The sequence below is a fragment of the Coffea arabica genome, chromosome 7c (assembly GCF_036785885.1).
Source record: "Coffea arabica cultivar ET-39 chromosome 7c, Coffea Arabica ET-39 HiFi, whole genome shotgun sequence".
Classification (NCBI taxonomy): domain Eukaryota; kingdom Viridiplantae; phylum Streptophyta; class Magnoliopsida; order Gentianales; family Rubiaceae; genus Coffea; species Coffea arabica.
Window position 1 is genome coordinate 5,475,404 of NC_092322.1, and position 17,372 is coordinate 5,492,775.

The 17,372-nt window shown below is 39.4% G+C and overlaps 3 protein-coding genes across 4 annotated transcripts; all 3 read right to left on the reverse strand.

Annotated features, from left to right (window-relative positions):
- Positions 1 to 426: 426 nt before the first annotated feature.
- LOC113699136 (glycine-rich domain-containing protein 2) lies at positions 427 to 6,802 on the reverse strand. Of its 2 annotated transcripts, none has more exons than XM_027219262.2 (9): positions 6,632 to 6,802; positions 6,266 to 6,434; positions 5,727 to 5,844; positions 5,372 to 5,626; positions 4,311 to 4,760; positions 3,120 to 3,658; positions 2,312 to 2,510; positions 1,584 to 1,739; positions 427 to 1,484 (listed from the first exon to the last, which is right to left on the reverse strand). In XM_027219262.2, the coding sequence occupies exons 2-9, from the start codon at positions 6,421 to 6,423 to the stop codon at positions 792 to 794; spliced, it is 2,568 nt and encodes an 855-aa protein (XP_027075063.2). In that variant the 5' UTR covers positions 6,424 to 6,434; positions 6,632 to 6,802; the 3' UTR covers positions 427 to 791. The 2 variants fall into 2 exon arrangements, with proteins under 2 accessions (XP_027075063.2, XP_027075062.2); XM_027219261.2 differs by having other exon boundaries at positions 600 to 1,484; positions 6,266 to 6,446; positions 6,632 to 6,772.
- Positions 6,803 to 8,338: 1,536 nt separating this feature from the next.
- Positions 8,339 to 12,188, reverse strand: LOC113699093 (heat shock 70 kDa protein, mitochondrial-like). The gene is made up of 6 exons (XM_027219187.2): positions 11,978 to 12,188; positions 11,157 to 11,230; positions 10,994 to 11,072; positions 10,329 to 10,895; positions 9,591 to 10,211; positions 8,339 to 9,213 (listed from the first exon to the last, which is right to left on the reverse strand). Exons 1-6 carry the CDS (start codon positions 12,053 to 12,055, stop codon positions 8,587 to 8,589), a joined length of 2,046 nt encoding a protein of 681 aa, XP_027074988.2. The 5' UTR covers positions 12,056 to 12,188; the 3' UTR covers positions 8,339 to 8,586.
- Positions 12,189 to 12,597: 409 nt separating this feature from the next.
- Positions 12,598 to 16,159, reverse strand: LOC113699094 (uncharacterized protein At4g37920). The gene is made up of 6 exons (XM_027219188.2): positions 15,850 to 16,159; positions 15,445 to 15,722; positions 15,173 to 15,338; positions 14,005 to 14,249; positions 13,317 to 13,504; positions 12,598 to 13,186 (listed from the first exon to the last, which is right to left on the reverse strand). Exons 1-6 carry the CDS (start codon positions 16,028 to 16,030, stop codon positions 12,961 to 12,963), a joined length of 1,284 nt encoding a protein of 427 aa, XP_027074989.2. The 5' UTR covers positions 16,031 to 16,159; the 3' UTR covers positions 12,598 to 12,960.
- Between the last annotated feature and the right edge of the window lie 1,213 nt (positions 16,160 to 17,372).

Sequence of the window (17,372 nt, forward strand, 5' to 3'; positions counted from 1 at the left end):
CATTCTTCTTTTTTTTTTTTTTTTTTTTCCTTTTGTTTTTATTTAAGGAAATCGACCTTGATCATGTAGCTAATTCTTGGAACATAAGTTGTTATTAATTTTTTATTTATGGTTAAAAAAAAAAAAGAAAGACAGAAGAAGGCAAGAGAGAGGGTTTGAGAGTTCACAACTCTATCGTCTTATGCTAACACATTTAGCCCACAGAGGACAACTGTTTGTTTGACCATCGGCTTTAGGCCCTTCTCATTGAAGCCTGAAGGAGAGTTTGTGATCCAGATAGTCGACAAATGCCGTCATCATATCGATTTACATTTGACTAATGGACTTGCAAATTTCAGCACCGTGACCCTGAATAGACCGCCATCAAAATGAAACAATCGCCGAATTTGTTGACAAGTTCATGATATGGACACTCATGGTCATGGATAAGAAAACAACGAGAAGAGAAATCACCATCATCTCACAGGAGTATTACATACACAATACATGCATACACAATAGGAAGATGGTACTTCTTATCGGTATTGGATAGCTAGTTCGTTCTCACAGTTGATTGCATTCGTACAAATCCAGTCCTTCATTAGACTTCACATGCAGGATCACAGAATAACTCAGCATTTTAGTATAGCACTGTTCTCGAGAACAAGCAGTCTCAAGATATCCAGTAAATTATTTGAGCTAGACTAGAATTTCTCAAGCACAACCTGCCAATCATCTTGCTGGTGTTGATGATGCCCAAATTTCAAACAACTAGGACCTCTTCATGATTGACAATGCAGTCATTACCAGCGTTATATGTGTGTGTGTGTATCTACTAACTCGTTGCCCGAACGACTACCGCAACCACCACAAGCACCAGCCTGGACACCGGCTGCACCCGCAATCTTATTCCCACAATTACCACCACAGCCTCCTCCACAACCACTAGCATTCACGTAGGGCGCACCACTGATCTTATTGCCACAACCGCCACCGCACCCCCCACCACAGCCTCCGCTCTTAATCATATTACTACAACCACCCCCACAACCTCCACCACATCCCCCACCACATCCTCCACCACAACCCCCACTCTTTAGCACATTCCCACAATTAGCACCACATCCTCCACCACATCCTCCACCACCCCCACAACCGCCACTCTTTAGCACATTCCCACAATTAGCACCACAACCACCACAAGCCCCACTCCTCACTTCACTGCCACGCCCTCCACTACAGCCACCACCGGATGTTCCTCCCTTCCCCATTGTAATTGCATTTCCTTGCGAGACCTCAACATCTAACTTCCCATCTTCTTGTACTGTAGTTGGAATAGTTTTGCTGACATCCAACGGACATTTGCTAGCTTCTTTATCTAAAAATTTGTTTTCCTCCAAATTCTTGCCGCTGGAATTAATGCTGATATATCCCTCTTTTCTCAGTATCTCACCAAGTATGAAAGCCAGTACCAGACCAGGAAACAGCAACCACTCTTCATTAATCTATTTTTTCAACAGAAGATGCCGAGCATGGTAAGGCAAGGCAAGTTGAAAAGTCTTCACCTCAAATCTGTATAAACATTCATAAAGAATATAGTTTACCTTGACAGTTCCAGATTTGAAATCAAACAATGCCAATGCCTTGCCATAGGGGTCTTCCACAGAAAATTCAACTGCTGTCAGAAAGTCACGATCATTCCTTTGCTTCTCACAGTGCTTTGGCTCATATTCCAGCTTTCTACCAGGAAATAGTTTTACCTGTACCAAGCATGGAAAAGGTACGATGGATGCATGGTAAAAACTATAAAAACATCTTTCTGCCACAGGTTGAATTACAAAAGGATGTACCCTAGGTCTTATCTCTTGCTTACCCTCCAACTTGTCACGTTTTTCCAAGCGATTCTTAAAGAGATCATATTTCTTAACTCATTCTTATATGAATCCCTAAGAACATTCCAAAAGGCTAAAACATAAAGACATATGGTATTTTTATTTTTCATTTTGGCACAGAGAAGATGGTTGTTTTTCATGGGATTTAGCTTAGCTAAATAGGTAATGGATTCTCTGTTCTTTGTTAATATCTTTGGTGTAGGAAAGAGCAAAAGAAAAAGCAGAGTGAAAAAAAAAGAAACTGGAAAATCTGACGCTGCAATTTCCCTCAGGTATCATCAAAAAGAGCTAAACATATGAGAAGTTTTAATTTCTAGAAACTTGTATATAATCAACTATGAAGAGAGGCGCAAATATCATGGTAAAGCAAAGGAAATCACATGATTGTGCAATTCCAATGTATCTGCACTGAAACACCTGGAAAAAGGATAAATGCTTACTCTACGATCACCAATCAGCTCCAGAAGATATCCATCTTCATTGACAGTCCCTGGAAGCTTGACAGACCAGTTGGAATCTATCAGCAACCACTCTGTCCCAGTAAACTCTGCAACCCTGTTTGTGCCACCAGATTTTATGATGCCAATCACCTCTTTTTTCAACATGGAATCATTCTTTTCCTTTGACTTCTTGAAATCCCTAGAATAAAATAATGACTTATTTCAGATTATCTGCAGCACAGTTGAAATTCAATAAATGGAGAAACAAATAGTACTCATACTATCAGGACACCGTAGTTTTGCATCTTTAGTGAAGTTGCAGAATATAATACAAGTAAGAAGAATGAAGATACGCTTATGATAAATCTCAAAGCAAAATCTTCAGGATCTGCCAAGCATAGTATCTGGAAGAATCAGCATTGACAAGCTCAAAAAGTTCCATCAGACAAGTTTAATCAGTCAGTTCCTGGGCCAAAGTTCATGTAAACACATGTTGCAGCACAGTGTATGTCTTTGAATTTATTCTCAGTTAAATGCCAATATGAAGAAGACAATCCATGGGATGAACACAAAATTGGAGGTTAAATGCCAACATGAAAAATATAATTGTATGAGATGAAGTACAAAGCCAAAGAACTTGAATACTTGCAATATGTAATGGCAAATGATTTAAGGAATTTCTAATAATATGTACAAAGTGGAATTCCTTTTTTTAGTGGAGAACCTAGGCCCTTGTGCAGAAAGAAATTGTAGATGCTCCATAAACAGAAGAACTGTCACAAAAACAGCAAATGTTTTAAACTCATACCTCATTTGAAGGCTGATGACTTCTTTGCCATTGTCATCAATGATGCGAGTCCAGCTCTTAGCTAGATGTACCCTTCCTGGCAATGGGAAGAAGCAAGAATTTTTCGAGAATGGTAGTGAACGAATCAAGTGAAAAATGTGAGGTGCATTGGTTGGTACAGTAGTTGAAAGGGCAACTCGTAAGTAGATAGGCTTCGAGCTCAAATAATTAGAACTAGGTAACAACTCCAACCATTTTTCCATGGTAAGATTAGATAATGGGGACAATGAATCTTCCAGAGATATGGAACAGGAACCCAGAGTCTTGGCTGGCTTCGATATCGGTAAGTTGGAAGCTGAGTGGCACATAAGTTCAAAGAACAGATTCCCAGTAGGTTGACATTGAAAACAAGCAACCTGTTTCTCCCCAGCCTGTGACAAAATAGTGAGACTTCTCTTGGCGTTGAAGATTGTGTCAGGCTGAGTCTTACTAAATGAGACAGAAAGGCCTCCCTTATGTCCCTCGCTAAGGTTTTTCACATCCACAAACTCCAGCATTACCTGAAACAATTTAGAGATTTATTTTTCTAGGTCAAAGATTAAGTACAGAAAAACAAAGGCACCATGTGAACGTACAATGACAAATAACCTGGTTAAATGACCGCAAAAGGCCAATCCACCCCCAAGTTGGGAGCTTAGCCGAAGTCAAACTCTAAGGTAAATAACACCCCAAATATGCAAAAGGTGGAAAGATAGTTACACAAACTCAACAAGCTCAAACAGCATACACCACATGCCATTAGAACTATTAGACCACGTGATTAAATCCATACAAGTTAAGCTATCTGCAAGTTGGAGTGCAGGACTACAAGTTGCTCTCTTTCTCTCTCACGTCGGTCTGTGTGAGAATGTGTTTTTGTGAGACTGTTTTGGGTGGGTGGTTGGCTTCCAATGTTGACACCATTTGAATCACAGAATTTTGGGTAACTCCAATTACTGGTTCCTAGCAAGGTGATTCACTTTTACCAAATTCCATATGTTCCTTAAACACCAGACTCCTCACATCCTGCCAGTGCCATCATAGAAATATATCCAATACATACTACACAGATATGATGGCAGGTTGCAATGTGTGTTGTGTATATGCATATGAGTTGATGTATAAACTGTTAAATTAGCATAATCAGGAAGAGAAAAGGTTCATTCAAATTACCTCAACAGCTTTCAATTCAGAGAGATGCATTATTTTCTGATTCTCTTTTGATGGATAGTCCTTCAAATCAAGAGATGGATATGGAGTAGTCCTTAGAGGTAAAGGGGCATTGCCTTTGTGCATTGCCCCTGCTCTCCAATATCTTACACCATACATCTCTTCCCACTGCTCGGTAGTTCCAGAAAATCCAACATCCAACTTCTTCCCTTTTGTTCTGTCTGAATCTGTGTCATCATGCTCTAATACCTTCCCCATTATTTCCACAAGGTCTTTGCAATAAGAAGCTGGATGCAGTTGGTGGGTGTGCCACATAAGGTCAATCTCATAAGTAGGAACTGAGAAGCTCTTTATTGATCTCTCCCTGTTTCTCCTGATTAGATGCAAAAACCCTTTGTATCTAGCCACTGCTCCTTCTAGGTAGAACTCATTGCTCATATGCGGCCTTGCCACCTGGAATTTATACACATAGTAAGGCTGAGACAGACTGACCAATATCTAACTCATCATCTCAATGATGGCAAGATATTCTCCTCAAAATCATATAGTCCAGTAGTACGTCTCAGCCAAACTGATCTAGTGCAAAGAGGAATAGGACCTGACCTTTCAATCCAAATATCTTTTATACAATAGAATGTACATAACATTCAACAGATTGCAGATGTCTCGTTGTCATAGTGGGTAAAACAATAAACCTCATGGTTAGCAAAGTGGCATGTATTTAGTTACTCTATTCAACCCCTGAGTGAAAAGAAAAACCATTTTTGCATGAAACTCCTGTAATAAAACCCAAAACTAAGCAATATCACTTCAAAGTGCCGGTATACATTGGGAAGAATTTCCAATTGAGGCAACGTTATAGCATTATAGGATGTATTTCTGGAACCAAGAACCATGCAATGACTTAGTAAGGGTACAAGATTCTGAAAAGAAAGAGTTATCAAGGTTTTGTGCAATATAGAGGAAAGAGTGGCTACACAGAAATCTCCGGTTGCAAGGTTACAGTTTTATATATATAGTCTCACCCAAACCAAAACTTGTAACAAGGTTTTCCTCAGATTTACCTGGTAAAAAAATGGGCTTTGCCTCTTAACAGCAGCTAGCAGATCATATTTGGTGCAGTTTTCCAATCCAGATATTTCTTCAGAAAAAGTGTCTGAAAGAGCTTTGGCTGAATTGAGTTCAAAGGGCACATCTAGGTACAGATTCTTCCATATCTCTTCAGTTTTAGTTTTTGATGCCCCTCCAACAGTGGATACAACATTATGGTTGTCAAGAACACTTCCATAGAGTTCCTCGCAGTCAGATTTGTATCTAACCTGGAAGTAGGATTGTCAAAATTCCAACACGTTAAATTGGACAAGTAGCTCGGATGAGATAGAGAGTAAATTAAACTATACTCTGACCAAGAAGACATACTGGATTCAGCCTGTGGCAATGCCAAATCCATTCACAATCAAGAGGGACAACCAAAGGTCCTTCAAAGAATGGGGACACCGAATGCTTGGCCAGCAATGGAAGCCAATACGCATTATACCTGTCAAATTAAGTTCTCAAAACTGTCAAGTTGACACTCTTGAGTGGCTAATATTTATTCTCTAATAGATGTAACAAAATCCACAAGACTGTAAATGTAGCTTAAAAATGTATGACCCAGAAAAAGAAAAGGTAGAAAAACTTCTTCTCGCAACTCTCTTAGGCAATTATGGAATAATTTTAAGAACAATATTTTCTATTTGGAACACTTTTAGGACAAATTGTTCCCACGAGTAAAAGGTTATGCACATAACAGCGCGGAAAGGTTAGCACTTATCCTTACTGCAAAGATTTCCTGAACAATCTAGGAAACTTAGTGATTGTTTGGAAAAAATTAATCAAGAACATGGTCTCAAGCATGAAAAATGACACATTAAAACAATTCATTGTGGTAGCCTTTGAGCTCGAATGCGATATTATACCTATGGATGGCCATATCCAGAGCAGGACCTTCATAAAGCCAACGGTTCCTATCAACAGCCGCGAGAAACTCCAGCTGTCTTTTCGCCGCGGCAACAAGGTCTACATTTATCACAATATTCTGCGCTTTCTTCCACTCCATTTCCTGCTCTATCTCCATAGCTCTTCTCCCTGATTATCAAACTGTCAAATCAAATCACAAGCTCATCATCCTCCGCAGAAAATACTATCATAACTATAAAGACATCATCCATTTCGCGAAGATGATAGTTAAAAAGTATCAACACATCGCCCAAAGTTAAAAAAAAAATAAAAAAATGACGCCGGTTGAAATTTTTAGAATATGCCCGGAATACAGTTTGTCCCACCTGGAAAAGTTGAATTGTTGAATTGAATTGAGCAGAAAAAGGTATCGGCGGAAAGTCTCTCTCCTCCGGCGACCGTGAGTTAGAATCAATGGCTCACAAGCGTGATCGTGGCAATAACGTTGACGGTTCTTCCTCAGTGAAGAATGGTGTTTAGGATTTCGGGGTAATTACGGGGATGGTGCGACTTGTGAAAGTTCGGTATTTATAGTTATCCTAGCGTGTACGAACTCTCACACTTGACAAGTACAGGTTTTTATTTCCCGGACGAAATTGTCCTTCAGATTCAGAAACCGCGCCAATCAGAATTTCCAACAGTTCTCTTTTAGTAGTATTTATTATTTTTCAGAGTCAAAATAGTTCTTCTTTTCACTGTAATTTCCTTTACGATGTTCTGACAATTTCTTGGCCAGATTTTACTGGTAAGACCAGCAGAACAAGTTTCTTAAAAAATAAATAAATAAAAAGAGAAAGAAATTTCATTTGTTATCTCCGTTTAAATTAGTTGTTTTTGGATATATTTTTAAAAAACTTTACTGTAGTAATAGTGTCTATGAAAAACTTTTTTTTTGAGATTTTTTTGTTTATGTATTACTGGAGCATTATATTTGAAAAACAGGAAAATCCAAACGAAATTGAAGCGTGAAAAATTAAATGAGTTCTATGATTGATGTTGACCTGCTCGCTCGAACACCATACAATTATTGATTAAATCAGATATATTATATTGAAATTCTTGTGCTTCAATAGAGAATGGATAAGCTTTGAGGGGATATCATTGAGCTCAACTACTTATTCTTGCATTTTTTTTTTAAAGTTTTTGATAGTTCCCTTATTCTCAAGAGAGAGTGAATTAGATCCCACAACTATCCTCTTGATCTTGTGAAAAGAAAAGGTAAGCCGCAAGATAATATGAGGCGCAAGTCAACGCATCGCATTTTTCAAATCAAAAAGCAAATTTTCAATGTAGTTAATTTTACTTCATAACCAAGTGAATAAACACATAGATCATGATTCAGATATCATGATCCCTTACAAGATTTCCCGTCTTAGATACAAAAAACAGAGGTAATAATTTGTTCATTTGCTCCAAAAAAAAAAAAGAGAGGAAAGAATATAATAATCGAAACAACACAAGGAAGTTTGGTGGACGGTGATAATAGTCACCAAATTCATTTTCGGCATCTACCATTGTACTGGAGAAGCAAAGAGCTGTAAAAGGGCAATCATGGTATGTTGTACTGGTGGGTGGTACTACTACTGAACAAGCAAATGCAGTAGTACAATTGCGCAAGCAAACCACCAACAAAACAAACCCCAACAACCCACGATGAAAAAACCAAAAACCCCCGCGGGGGTCCAAAGACTAGCACCAGCATCAGCAAAACAGACTACGCTTGATGTGATGCATCAATCACGATAATCATCGAGGGGGAAGACAGACAAGACTGTTTTCTTCTTTAACCGTCTTCTTTTCTCAAGAAGCTCTCAACTTTTCTGGCGATCATCCGTTTCAGCTTCGACCACTTTTCTCCCTAAATTAAGCGAAGTGCAAAACAAACATGAACCAAGCTTAAACAAGTTGGTCTCATCTCTATATCACGTTCCTCGGACCTGAGGAATTAGTTAGCCAATGACGATTGCATGCCAGATTTGTTGCTTTTCTGCTTGTATCGGGTATCAACCAAAAAAAAAAAAAACAATGCACAGTGAGTACCATTTAAACATTGTATTGAAGAAATTTCGTGACAGATGCCAACAGTGATGTACAAGCAGTCTTAAGACGAAAGAATTCTGCAAATTGTCTAAACCAATAGGTCCAATGTCTTGCATGCTTGCCGCAAAGACTACGACTCAACATCAAATTGATTACCTTCAATTAGGTAAACTAACAAAAAATTCACCTTCTATAATCCTGCTACGTGCATGCCATTGCATGGTTATAACTTGAGACCAACTCACTTCCTGACCTCCTGATATTCTGTTTCTTGGGCTTCATCACCACCCTGAGGGTCAGACCCTCCAGAGGTATTCCCACCGCTACCTCCAGCCATATGCTCTCCAATCTTTGAAACGGCTTTATTTGCAGCTTCCATCTTTGCCTTTATTTCATCAACATTTTCTCCATCCATTGCTTTCCGTAGATCTGAGACTGCAGATTGTATTTGAGTCACCACCTCAGCTGGAACCTTATCCCTAAACTCTGTTAAGCTCTTCTCAATGCTATAAATGGTTGTCTCAGCAGAATTTCTCTGATCAATCAGTTCTTTTTTCTCCAGGTCCTTCTGTGAATGCAGCTCGGCTTCTTTGACCATCTTTTGAATCTCATCCTCAGAAAGCCCTCCGGATGAACGTATTGTTATCTGTTGTTCTTTCCCAGTAGTCTTGTCTTTAGCTGAAACTGTAACAATGCCATTGGCATCAATGTCAAATGTTACTTCAATTTGTGGATTCCCCCTAGGGGCAGGTGGAATTCCTTCAAGATTAAACTCCCCTAGAAGTTTGTTATCTGCTGCAAATTCGCGCTCCCCTTGAAGCACTTTAATATCAACTTGAGTTTGGTTATCAGCAGCTGTGGAGAAGACCTGAGATCAAAATAAACATAGGCTGAATAATTTGATCAAACCATCAAATTGTCCCTCCTGAAACATGTTTTATCTAAAGAGAAGTGCAATAAACCATTTTAATCATGGTACAACAACGGCTAAGCAACTCTAAGATATCTAAAGTTTTAACATTGGTAGGAATATTCTGCAATGGTTATTTCCCGCATAGCCAAGGGCCTAATTATGACCATTACATTGCCATACACAAAACGTGAGTTGATGCATCTCCACGACCAAAACATAGGTGGGAGATGTTGAATGGAACAAGTTTTGGCAATATTAATTCTAAAGATCTACCAATCAGTTATCCTTTTCCTTGCAACAACTAGAATTCAAACGTATGCAAGTAAACTCACCTGGGACTTCTTTGTTGGAATTGTTGTATTTCTGTTAATTAACCTGGTGAAAATGCCACCCATAGTTTCTAAACCAAGTGAGAGAGGAGTTACATCCAATAACAGAAGATCCTTCACATCACCACGTAGAATACCACCCTGAATGGCGGCTCCCATTGCCACAGCCTCGTCAGGATTGACACCCTTGCTTGGGCTCTTACCAAAAATTTCAGCAACTACTTGCTGTACCTTAGGGACACGGGTCATTCCTCCAACCAGAAGAATTTCATCTATATCTGTGGTGGAGACACCGGCATCCTTCAGACAGCTTATACAAGGGGCTTTAGTCCTTTCAATCAAGTGATATACAAGAGTCTCAAACTTTGATCTGGTCAAAGTCACATTAAAATGCTTTGCTCCAGAGGCATCTGCAGTTATGAATGGCAAGTTGATTTCAGTCTGAGATGTTGAAGAGAGTTCTATCTTTGCCTTTTCAGCAGCTTCTCGCAGCCTTTGCAGGGCAAGCTTGTCTTTTGATAGATCAATCCTCTCTGCCTTCTTGAATTCGCTCACCAAGAATTCCAGCATTGTGTTGTCAAAATCCTCTCCTCCCAAAAATGTGTCTCCATTAGTTGCTTTTACCTGTTTGCAGACGTTTAAACAACCAACATAAGACACATAAAGGAGATGCAGATCACATAAAACATGTAAAGAGAGTTTTTCCCCCCTTGGTAATAACATGTAAAGATTGATGATTACCTCAAAGACACCATTTGATATCTCTAGAATGGAAATGTCAAAAGTACCACCTCCTAGATCAAAAACTGCGATTGTCCCTTCCTTGTTGTTGACTCCATAAGAAAGTGCAGCAGCAGTGGGTTCATTAATTATTCTTTCCACAGTAAGACCTGCTATCCTCCCAGCATCCTTTGTAGCTTGTCTTTGAGCATCATTGAAGTAGGCTGGAACCGTAATTACAGCTCTGTTCACACTTTTGTTAAGGTAAGATTCGGCGGTCTCTTTCATCTTAGTAAGTATGAATGCTCCAACCTGGCTGGGAGAGTACGTTTGTCCATTAGCTTCAACCCAAGCATCTCCATTAGGTGCTCTGACTATCTTAAAAGGCACCATTTTCAATTCCTTTTGTGTCTGAGGATCATCAAAACGCCTTCCTATGTAACGTTTAGTGGCGAAAAGTGTATTTTGTGGATTGGTCACAGCTTGACGTTTTGCCGTAGCTCCCACAAGCAAGTCTCCTTTCTGGCTAAAAGCAACTACAGATGGGGTGGTTCGGGTTCCTTCGGCATTCTCAATAACTCTGGCAGTCTACACCAATCATTAGTGAACAATGAGTGAAACTGCTCATGCAAGTTATTCTGCAAGGCTAAAGAAGTATCAAGTCAAATGAGAAAGAAGAACTAAACCTTTCCCTCCATAAGTGCAACACATGAATTTGTGGTACCCAGGTCAATTCCAATGACATCATCAGCTAGTGGCCTTGAACTTAAGATGGAAAAAAGGAAAACGCATTAGCAGACCAGGAAAGTTCAAAAGGCAGAAATCAAGCTGTTGCCAGGTTGTGGTTACCTGAAGTATCTGAGACTAGTCAACATCCTTGACAAAGGAGAGGTAGCAGGGGATGCCTTAACATTTCCCACCAACTGCAATAGCAAAAGTATACATGATAATCTTCAGACAAATGCAAACATCAATTCTTGGAAACTCCTCAGATCTGCTTATTATTACAACCTGTTATTTGAACGGATTATCACGGGAACAATCCCAAGTACCATGCTCAAAAACCAGCACTAGCTTAACAGTAACAGGACAAAAGATTGAGGCCTAAGAGTAACCGAAGAGCATGCAAATAACAACTAATTCATGTAGAACAAACTAGGCTAAACCAATTAGATCTGCCAACCAGCTGATTATTGTTTCTCATAAAGCCTAATTAAACAATCCACTGTTTAAGAATTACAAGTCCCAATAAGCTACATGAAACTTACCACAAAAATTGCAGTCTTTCCCAATTCCGAAAGAGAAAAATTCAAACTTTAGCAAATTATGTTCCATACATTCATCTTTGATACCAACAACAGAGTAGAATCAAAATATAGCTCAGTAACTGAGGGTCTTTATTTCTCGTTTTGGATGCCTCAGAAGAGATATCCTTTTTTCATACAGAAAACATTGTATTAAATATAAAACTTAATTAATTAAAACAAGATTTCAACACTAAAAAAAAAAAAAAAGAAAAAAGAGAAAAAAAGGAACCAGAGCTGTCCGCAATACGCATATATATCATCGTGTGTAAGAAAAAGAAGACAAAGAAATTTAAGACAAATAGAAAGTATTGACAACGGAGGTAAAGACATATGTAGTGATCAAGAAAGAGGGAAGAAACTCACGGATCTCGAAGCAGCTAAAGCAGAAGTATGCAATTCCGGGCGCCTAAGGGCCGACCGCAGGAGTATCGAAGTGGCCATGTTAGCGGAGATTCGGTGTATGTTGTTCCTTGGTAGAAGTAGAACTACGTTCTTTGTTCTGGAGGACGGAAGCTATGTAGGGTTTAAGCCTGAGTTTGGGTATAGGGTTTAAGGCTGCCCATGTCGTCTACGAGGACACCTAAATGCTTGTGTTTTGCTTGGGGGAGAGGCTACTGAAGGTGGGAAAAAAAGAAAAAAAGAAAAAAAAAAGTCAAACCCGTTACTGGTGGCAATGGGTTGGATTCAACCCGAACCACGAGGCTACCCGACCCGATTTCCTATAACGGTAAGGTTACCTACAGCAGCTTTTTACGATTACTTAACAATTTTTTTTTTGGGGTAGCGCTTCAAAATGATCGACACAACCATTCATTACTTATCTCTTTATTAGTACTGTGCTTAAAATTTACAAGGCAAAATTGTGCTTCGTCTTCCATGAACCATCATGACAACCAAGTATTGAATTTTTTATTAACAGCAAGTGTTTCTCCATAGCTTATATATATTTTCTCAAAATCAAAGAGAGTCCAGTAACCCATGACTATACAAACTGCTGCATGTGATTGTAAACAATTTATTGAAGTACCTCAACCCGCGGGACGAAGTTATAGCAAACACTTGGATAGACATGATTTATGTAGACCATGTGATCCCAATATCGTTACGCCAACTCGCTAATCCAAGAATGGAATATGTGATAAAATTTGAGTCACGTGATCTCCAAGACCAGGTCTATCTAAGTTTTTGCCAAAAGTTACTATGATGTGATACATAACACTATAACAGCATTTGGCGGCTACAACATTTAACCAGGTACACTGAGATACAAGAGAAGATTTCAGAATTGCGCTTGACGACTCGACAACATGAGCAGATCTTCTGGCTTAATGTAGGTGTGATGATATCTACAGATGGGATGCTTTCTCACAACTCCTCTGATTTACCATCTCTCTCTCTCTTTTGCCTTCTTGACTTAAATATTCCTCTTCGATTGTTTCCTTTAGGATGAAAAGTCTCTGGATAACAACAGGCTGGTTCATCTGCTGCGCTTCTCTTATTTCAGTCTCTTCCTTGCTCAGATGGTAAGCATCAAGCATGATTTTAATCCACTTATGTAGCTCCTTGGGAGTACTGCCCCACCCCGTCCAAAAAAAAAAGGGAGAAAAAGATAGAAATGCCAAATATTGTCAAACTTAGAAAGAAGCAAAAGATCACGTAATATTATCACAACCTCAAAGAAAGAAATGTAGAGCTCTATTACGTGTATATAGCTTTTGGGTCCTTCATATCATGTTCGTCCCCAGGGGAGAAGGCTGTGGCCAGTGCCGAAAATCGCTCTTCAGGGTCGATGATGTTCAACAAATACTTAAGTAGCTTTATTTCTTTTGGAGCAATACTCCTCAGACTACTTTGAGTGGCCTTGTACAGTCGATACATTATATCTTTCACCTGTATTAGCCAAGACCACGGTCCAAGTCAAGGACGCTGAAATATTGAATAAACACTTAAACAAATAATAGCCAGGAAACACTTGACAAATATGGAGACAAGAAAAGATCTTGGATTACGAACGATTAGGACTGATATCTCCATATATTGCAGGCTTAAACTAGTGACACTTCAAATTAAGCAGGGTAAGACAATCCTAATCCTTTGGGTGTGGTGGGGACAAAATTGGGTTGATAACATCAATCACTGCATGTAAAACTGCAACGAGTGTAAAAATTTACCTCTGGTCTTTTAAATTGCAGTATCTTTATCACATGTGTTAATTCAAGGGAGTTTGGACTTTCAAGTGACTCCCTTGGCAAGATTGGCACAAGGAAGTTTAATTGCCGTTATAAAATCTAAGTGGAAGTCACTTTAAAACCCAGGAATAAGCAGGAGGATGTGCAATTTAAATTTCAAATATCACTGAACTTCGTTTAGCGACCTACCAATGCTCATACCTCATTTTTCATTGTAGGGGACTCCTTTGCCGATGCCCAAGCACTGTTTATCAATAGGATCAATGAAGGGCTAAGTTCTTTTGCCTTGGCAAGACTTTTGATCTTTTCACATGCCGCGTCCACTGACACTGACCCCAAGATGTCATCAAATTTCGCTTGTGCAGAATCTAATGTCTCCACACTCTCCAGGGTGTTATCAAAAGCACTGACAGCTGACAAGCATCTAGCCCCAAGTCTAGCCAATGCTGTTTATACAGAAAATTGGCATTATTTTGCTTCTGTTTATACAAGAACAATCCCCATCCCCTCCCACCTTGGCCCAAACACAATGAAACGCATCATGTTAGTTTATGTTGTGATGAAGTATCATGCCACTAAGAATTAACTAATTTAATGATAGATGCTTGCAAGCTAGATGAAATCATTAGTGGGCATTGTACGATATATAAGAATGACTATAGCTGTTCAAACTTGATTGCACTTCTGTTTTGAACAATATACAAACAGAGGTGCCTGGAGACTAGACCAAGCTCAGAAATCTCAAGGGGTTGAAGCTTTTGCACTCTTTACATGGGAAAGTTCCAAGTCAAAAGAATACCAATAAGACGAGAACCAAGGACCTTGTTTTCCATTCAAACTTTACTGAACTTGACATTAATTTTGTATCAGTATATCCCATGGGATTCCTAAGTCAGCATAAATCAATATGAATATGTTTGTCATCTAACAATAGACAAGTTTATCTGACCTAGTAACAGTATGCACAAGTCCATCGTCCATTTTTTGTCAGAATAAAGAACCTAATAACTAGAATTCAGCAATTGAGATGCAGCAACACAAGCAGTCCTAAAATAACCATCAGGTAGCTAAAATGTCAGGAAGTTAGTTACCTATTTGTCTAAATAAACATCTAGCTTATAAGATCATTACAAACCAAACCTTCTAATTTATCCTCTCAAGTCTTAATGATGAATGGAGCAACAAAGAAACATAACTCTTCGCAGTAGGACATGTTTCACAGCTCACTGTTTCATAATAACAATTAACAGATTGTTTGAATTGAAAACGACAAATAGATAAATGACACTCCTAAATTTCTGTCAGTTGTTTAGATCATCAAATTATTTCATTCTAGCAACTTAGACGCACAAAATGCAAAACTTTTTACCATCCCGGTCTTCCAAAGTATCACATGTCTCGGAAAGCAGAGTAAGATAGCGGAAAAACTCCCCAGTGAAATCCTTGCGCCTTTTAGAAACGATTGCATTCAAGTCCAAGGGGCTATCTCGAATCTCTTTAAGAAGTTGAGTATGCCTTTCCATTTCATCATCAATCTGCAATACTCAATACCGATTAGTTTCAATACTCAAAACTGATTACAACATGCCTCAATCTCAGTTGAAAAGAAAAAAGAAAAGCATGATGAAATTCATCAAATACCTTCTTCACTTTTCTTGATAAAGTAATCAGCTTTTGCTTCATTTCAGAATCATTTTCAGCATCAGCTCGAGATAAGCACCGACTGTGAAACCTATCCCTGTATTTCTTCCACTCTTCCCTAAATACCAAATACTTCCTCCAATCTTTTGACTTGGGTTTTTCATTCAAGAACAGTTCGATAATCTTGTCACAAAATTGGGTCATTGTCAGGCCATCTGCAACTTCAACGTCAACTACTTCCTGTACGGATTCACTAGACACACTACTCACCAGAGTCCCTGAACCCAAAATGGAAAAAAGGGAAAAAAGAGAAAGACCCATTAATACCGTAAACCCAGAATTTTAAAACCAATAAAAGAGACATCTTTAGTGGAAAGAATGACTTTTTATGTGTGTTTTACTTACTGGTTATGGAAGTGTTTGTTGGTATGAATTTCTTGGATTTGGGAATGTGGGAAAGCTCCCAGGGTAGAAGAAGAAGGGAAGAGGACGTGGGGGAAATTTTGGGGGGATTTAAGGGTAATTCTGGGGCAAATGAGAAGAAGGTGGTGAAGAGGGATGTTTGCAAGCCTAATAGATTGCTCATGCTTTGCTTGGCTTGGTTGCCGGGAATGAAAGATGAGGGAGAGAGTTAGGAACAGTTGGGAAGAGTAGAAACTCGGACGATTAAACGGCCCCTTTGTTACGTCGCGCGCAGCTGATTTCTACAAAACCCATCTAAACCCCTTACATTTCTGTAGATTCTTGGTTACTTGCTACGCAGCAGGTAGGGAAATCATAGAAGGATGTCGATCCCTCAATCTAAGGTCCCATGGACCGTGGGATGCCCATGCCTAAATGGATTTAACTTTTCTTTTCATAGCCCTTAACTTTTTTTTTTTGACACTTCCTTTAATAGCTGTATTTTTTTTTTTTTTGGCAAAACCCCAAATTGGGGTAGGGATGCCATCCCCTAATTTATTTATATCGAAAAGAAAGGAAAAACAAACACAGCAAAATAGAGGGGGGCCAAACCTGACCTCTGTTGAAGTAAAAAGAAAGACAGTTAGGAAAGAAAAAACACATAACAGATCAATCAAACGAAATCATCCACACGAGGGTGCCCCACATTTGTGGGATTGTGAGTGAGCATGGAACTTTGGTTTAACATCTTGACGTGTCTGCATTGTTTTACCTTGTCTTGAGAGCTGCTTCCTCGTTTTCTTTGACATCACTTGGGTAAATTGCTCGTGAACTAGTTCCTGGTCGTGATATTTGTCTTTATCACGTTGTGAATCATCCTTTCCCTCTTCAGTTTTGTTCTCAGTGCATTTTGTACTTGAATGAAGGAAAGGTTTTAGATGAACGAGAGGAATCATACCATGTAATTTCTCCCATTGAAACTCTTCGAACACATCTTTAAACTGTGGCACATTTTCAAGCCGGGACTTTTCCGTTTCTGTTATTGTAATTGGACCCACAAGGGGTGTGTCACCAACTAATACCACATTATGTGGAGCATGACTGGTGTCTACCTTCTCAAGTGCAGCGGTTACCACTTTAGACGTAATATGCTTACGTTGCTGCGAAGAGTTGCTAGTATCCATCGCCGTCTCATTCGAAGAGTCGCTAGTATCCATCGCCTTCTCTTTCGATGCAGCCTCTATGAAGGTTCCATTAGCTGGTGAATGGCCAACCTCAGACTCCGAATCAGTGAATTCCCCCTCATCAAGTTGGATCGTAGCTTGGGGCTTTACCGAACGCATCTCTTCGGTTTCCCGAAACACTTGATCAGCCAACTTATGAATGATTTCACCTGCGGTAGCAACAATGGTCTCCTCTACTAACGCAGCGACAGACAACCCGGGCTGCTGGGGACACCGAGTTAGCCGTTGGCCCTCCGCGCGTCCCAGGGATGTAGCACCACCTGGTGACTCCTCAGCCGACTC

What these genes read in the sequence shown, in the direction of transcription:
- LOC113699136 (XM_027219262.2), bottom strand. Translation starts at nt 6,423, where the DNA reads ATGGAGATAGAGCAGGAAATGGAGTGGAAGAAAGCGCAGAATATTGTG. An exon ending in AAAGCCCATTTTTTTACCAG is followed by an intron (nt 4,761 to 5,371) that starts GTAAATCTGAGG and finishes TATAAATTCCAG; the next exon opens with GTGGCAAGGCCGCATATGAG. An exon ending in CTGAATTGAAAGCTGTTGAG is followed by an intron (nt 3,659 to 4,310) that starts GTAATTTGAATG and finishes AAATTGTTTCAG; the next exon opens with GTAATGCTGGAGTTTGTGGA.
- LOC113699094 (XM_027219188.2), bottom strand. Translation starts at nt 16,030, where the DNA reads ATGAGCAATCTATTAGGCTTGCAAACATCCCTCTTCACCACCTTCTTC. An exon ending in TATCAAGAAAAGTGAAGAAG is followed by an intron (nt 15,339 to 15,444) that starts GTATTTGATGAA and finishes TGAGTATTGCAG; the next exon opens with ATTGATGATGAAATGGAAAG. An exon ending in TACTTTGGAAGACCGGGATG is followed by an intron (nt 14,250 to 15,172) that starts GTAAAAAGTTTT and finishes CTGTATAAACAG; the next exon opens with CATTGGCTAGACTTGGGGCT.
- LOC113699093 (XM_027219187.2), bottom strand. Translation starts at nt 12,055, where the DNA reads ATGGCCACTTCGATACTCCTGCGGTCGGCCCTTAGGCGCCCGGAATTG. An exon ending in CTTTAGCTGCTTCGAGATCC is followed by an intron (nt 11,231 to 11,977) that starts GTGAGTTTCTTC and finishes TTGCTATTGCAG; the next exon opens with TTGGTGGGAAATGTTAAGGC. An exon ending in TTCCAACAAAGAAGTCCCAG is followed by an intron (nt 9,214 to 9,590) that starts GTGAGTTTACTT and finishes TTTTGATCTCAG; the next exon opens with GTCTTCTCCACAGCTGCTGA.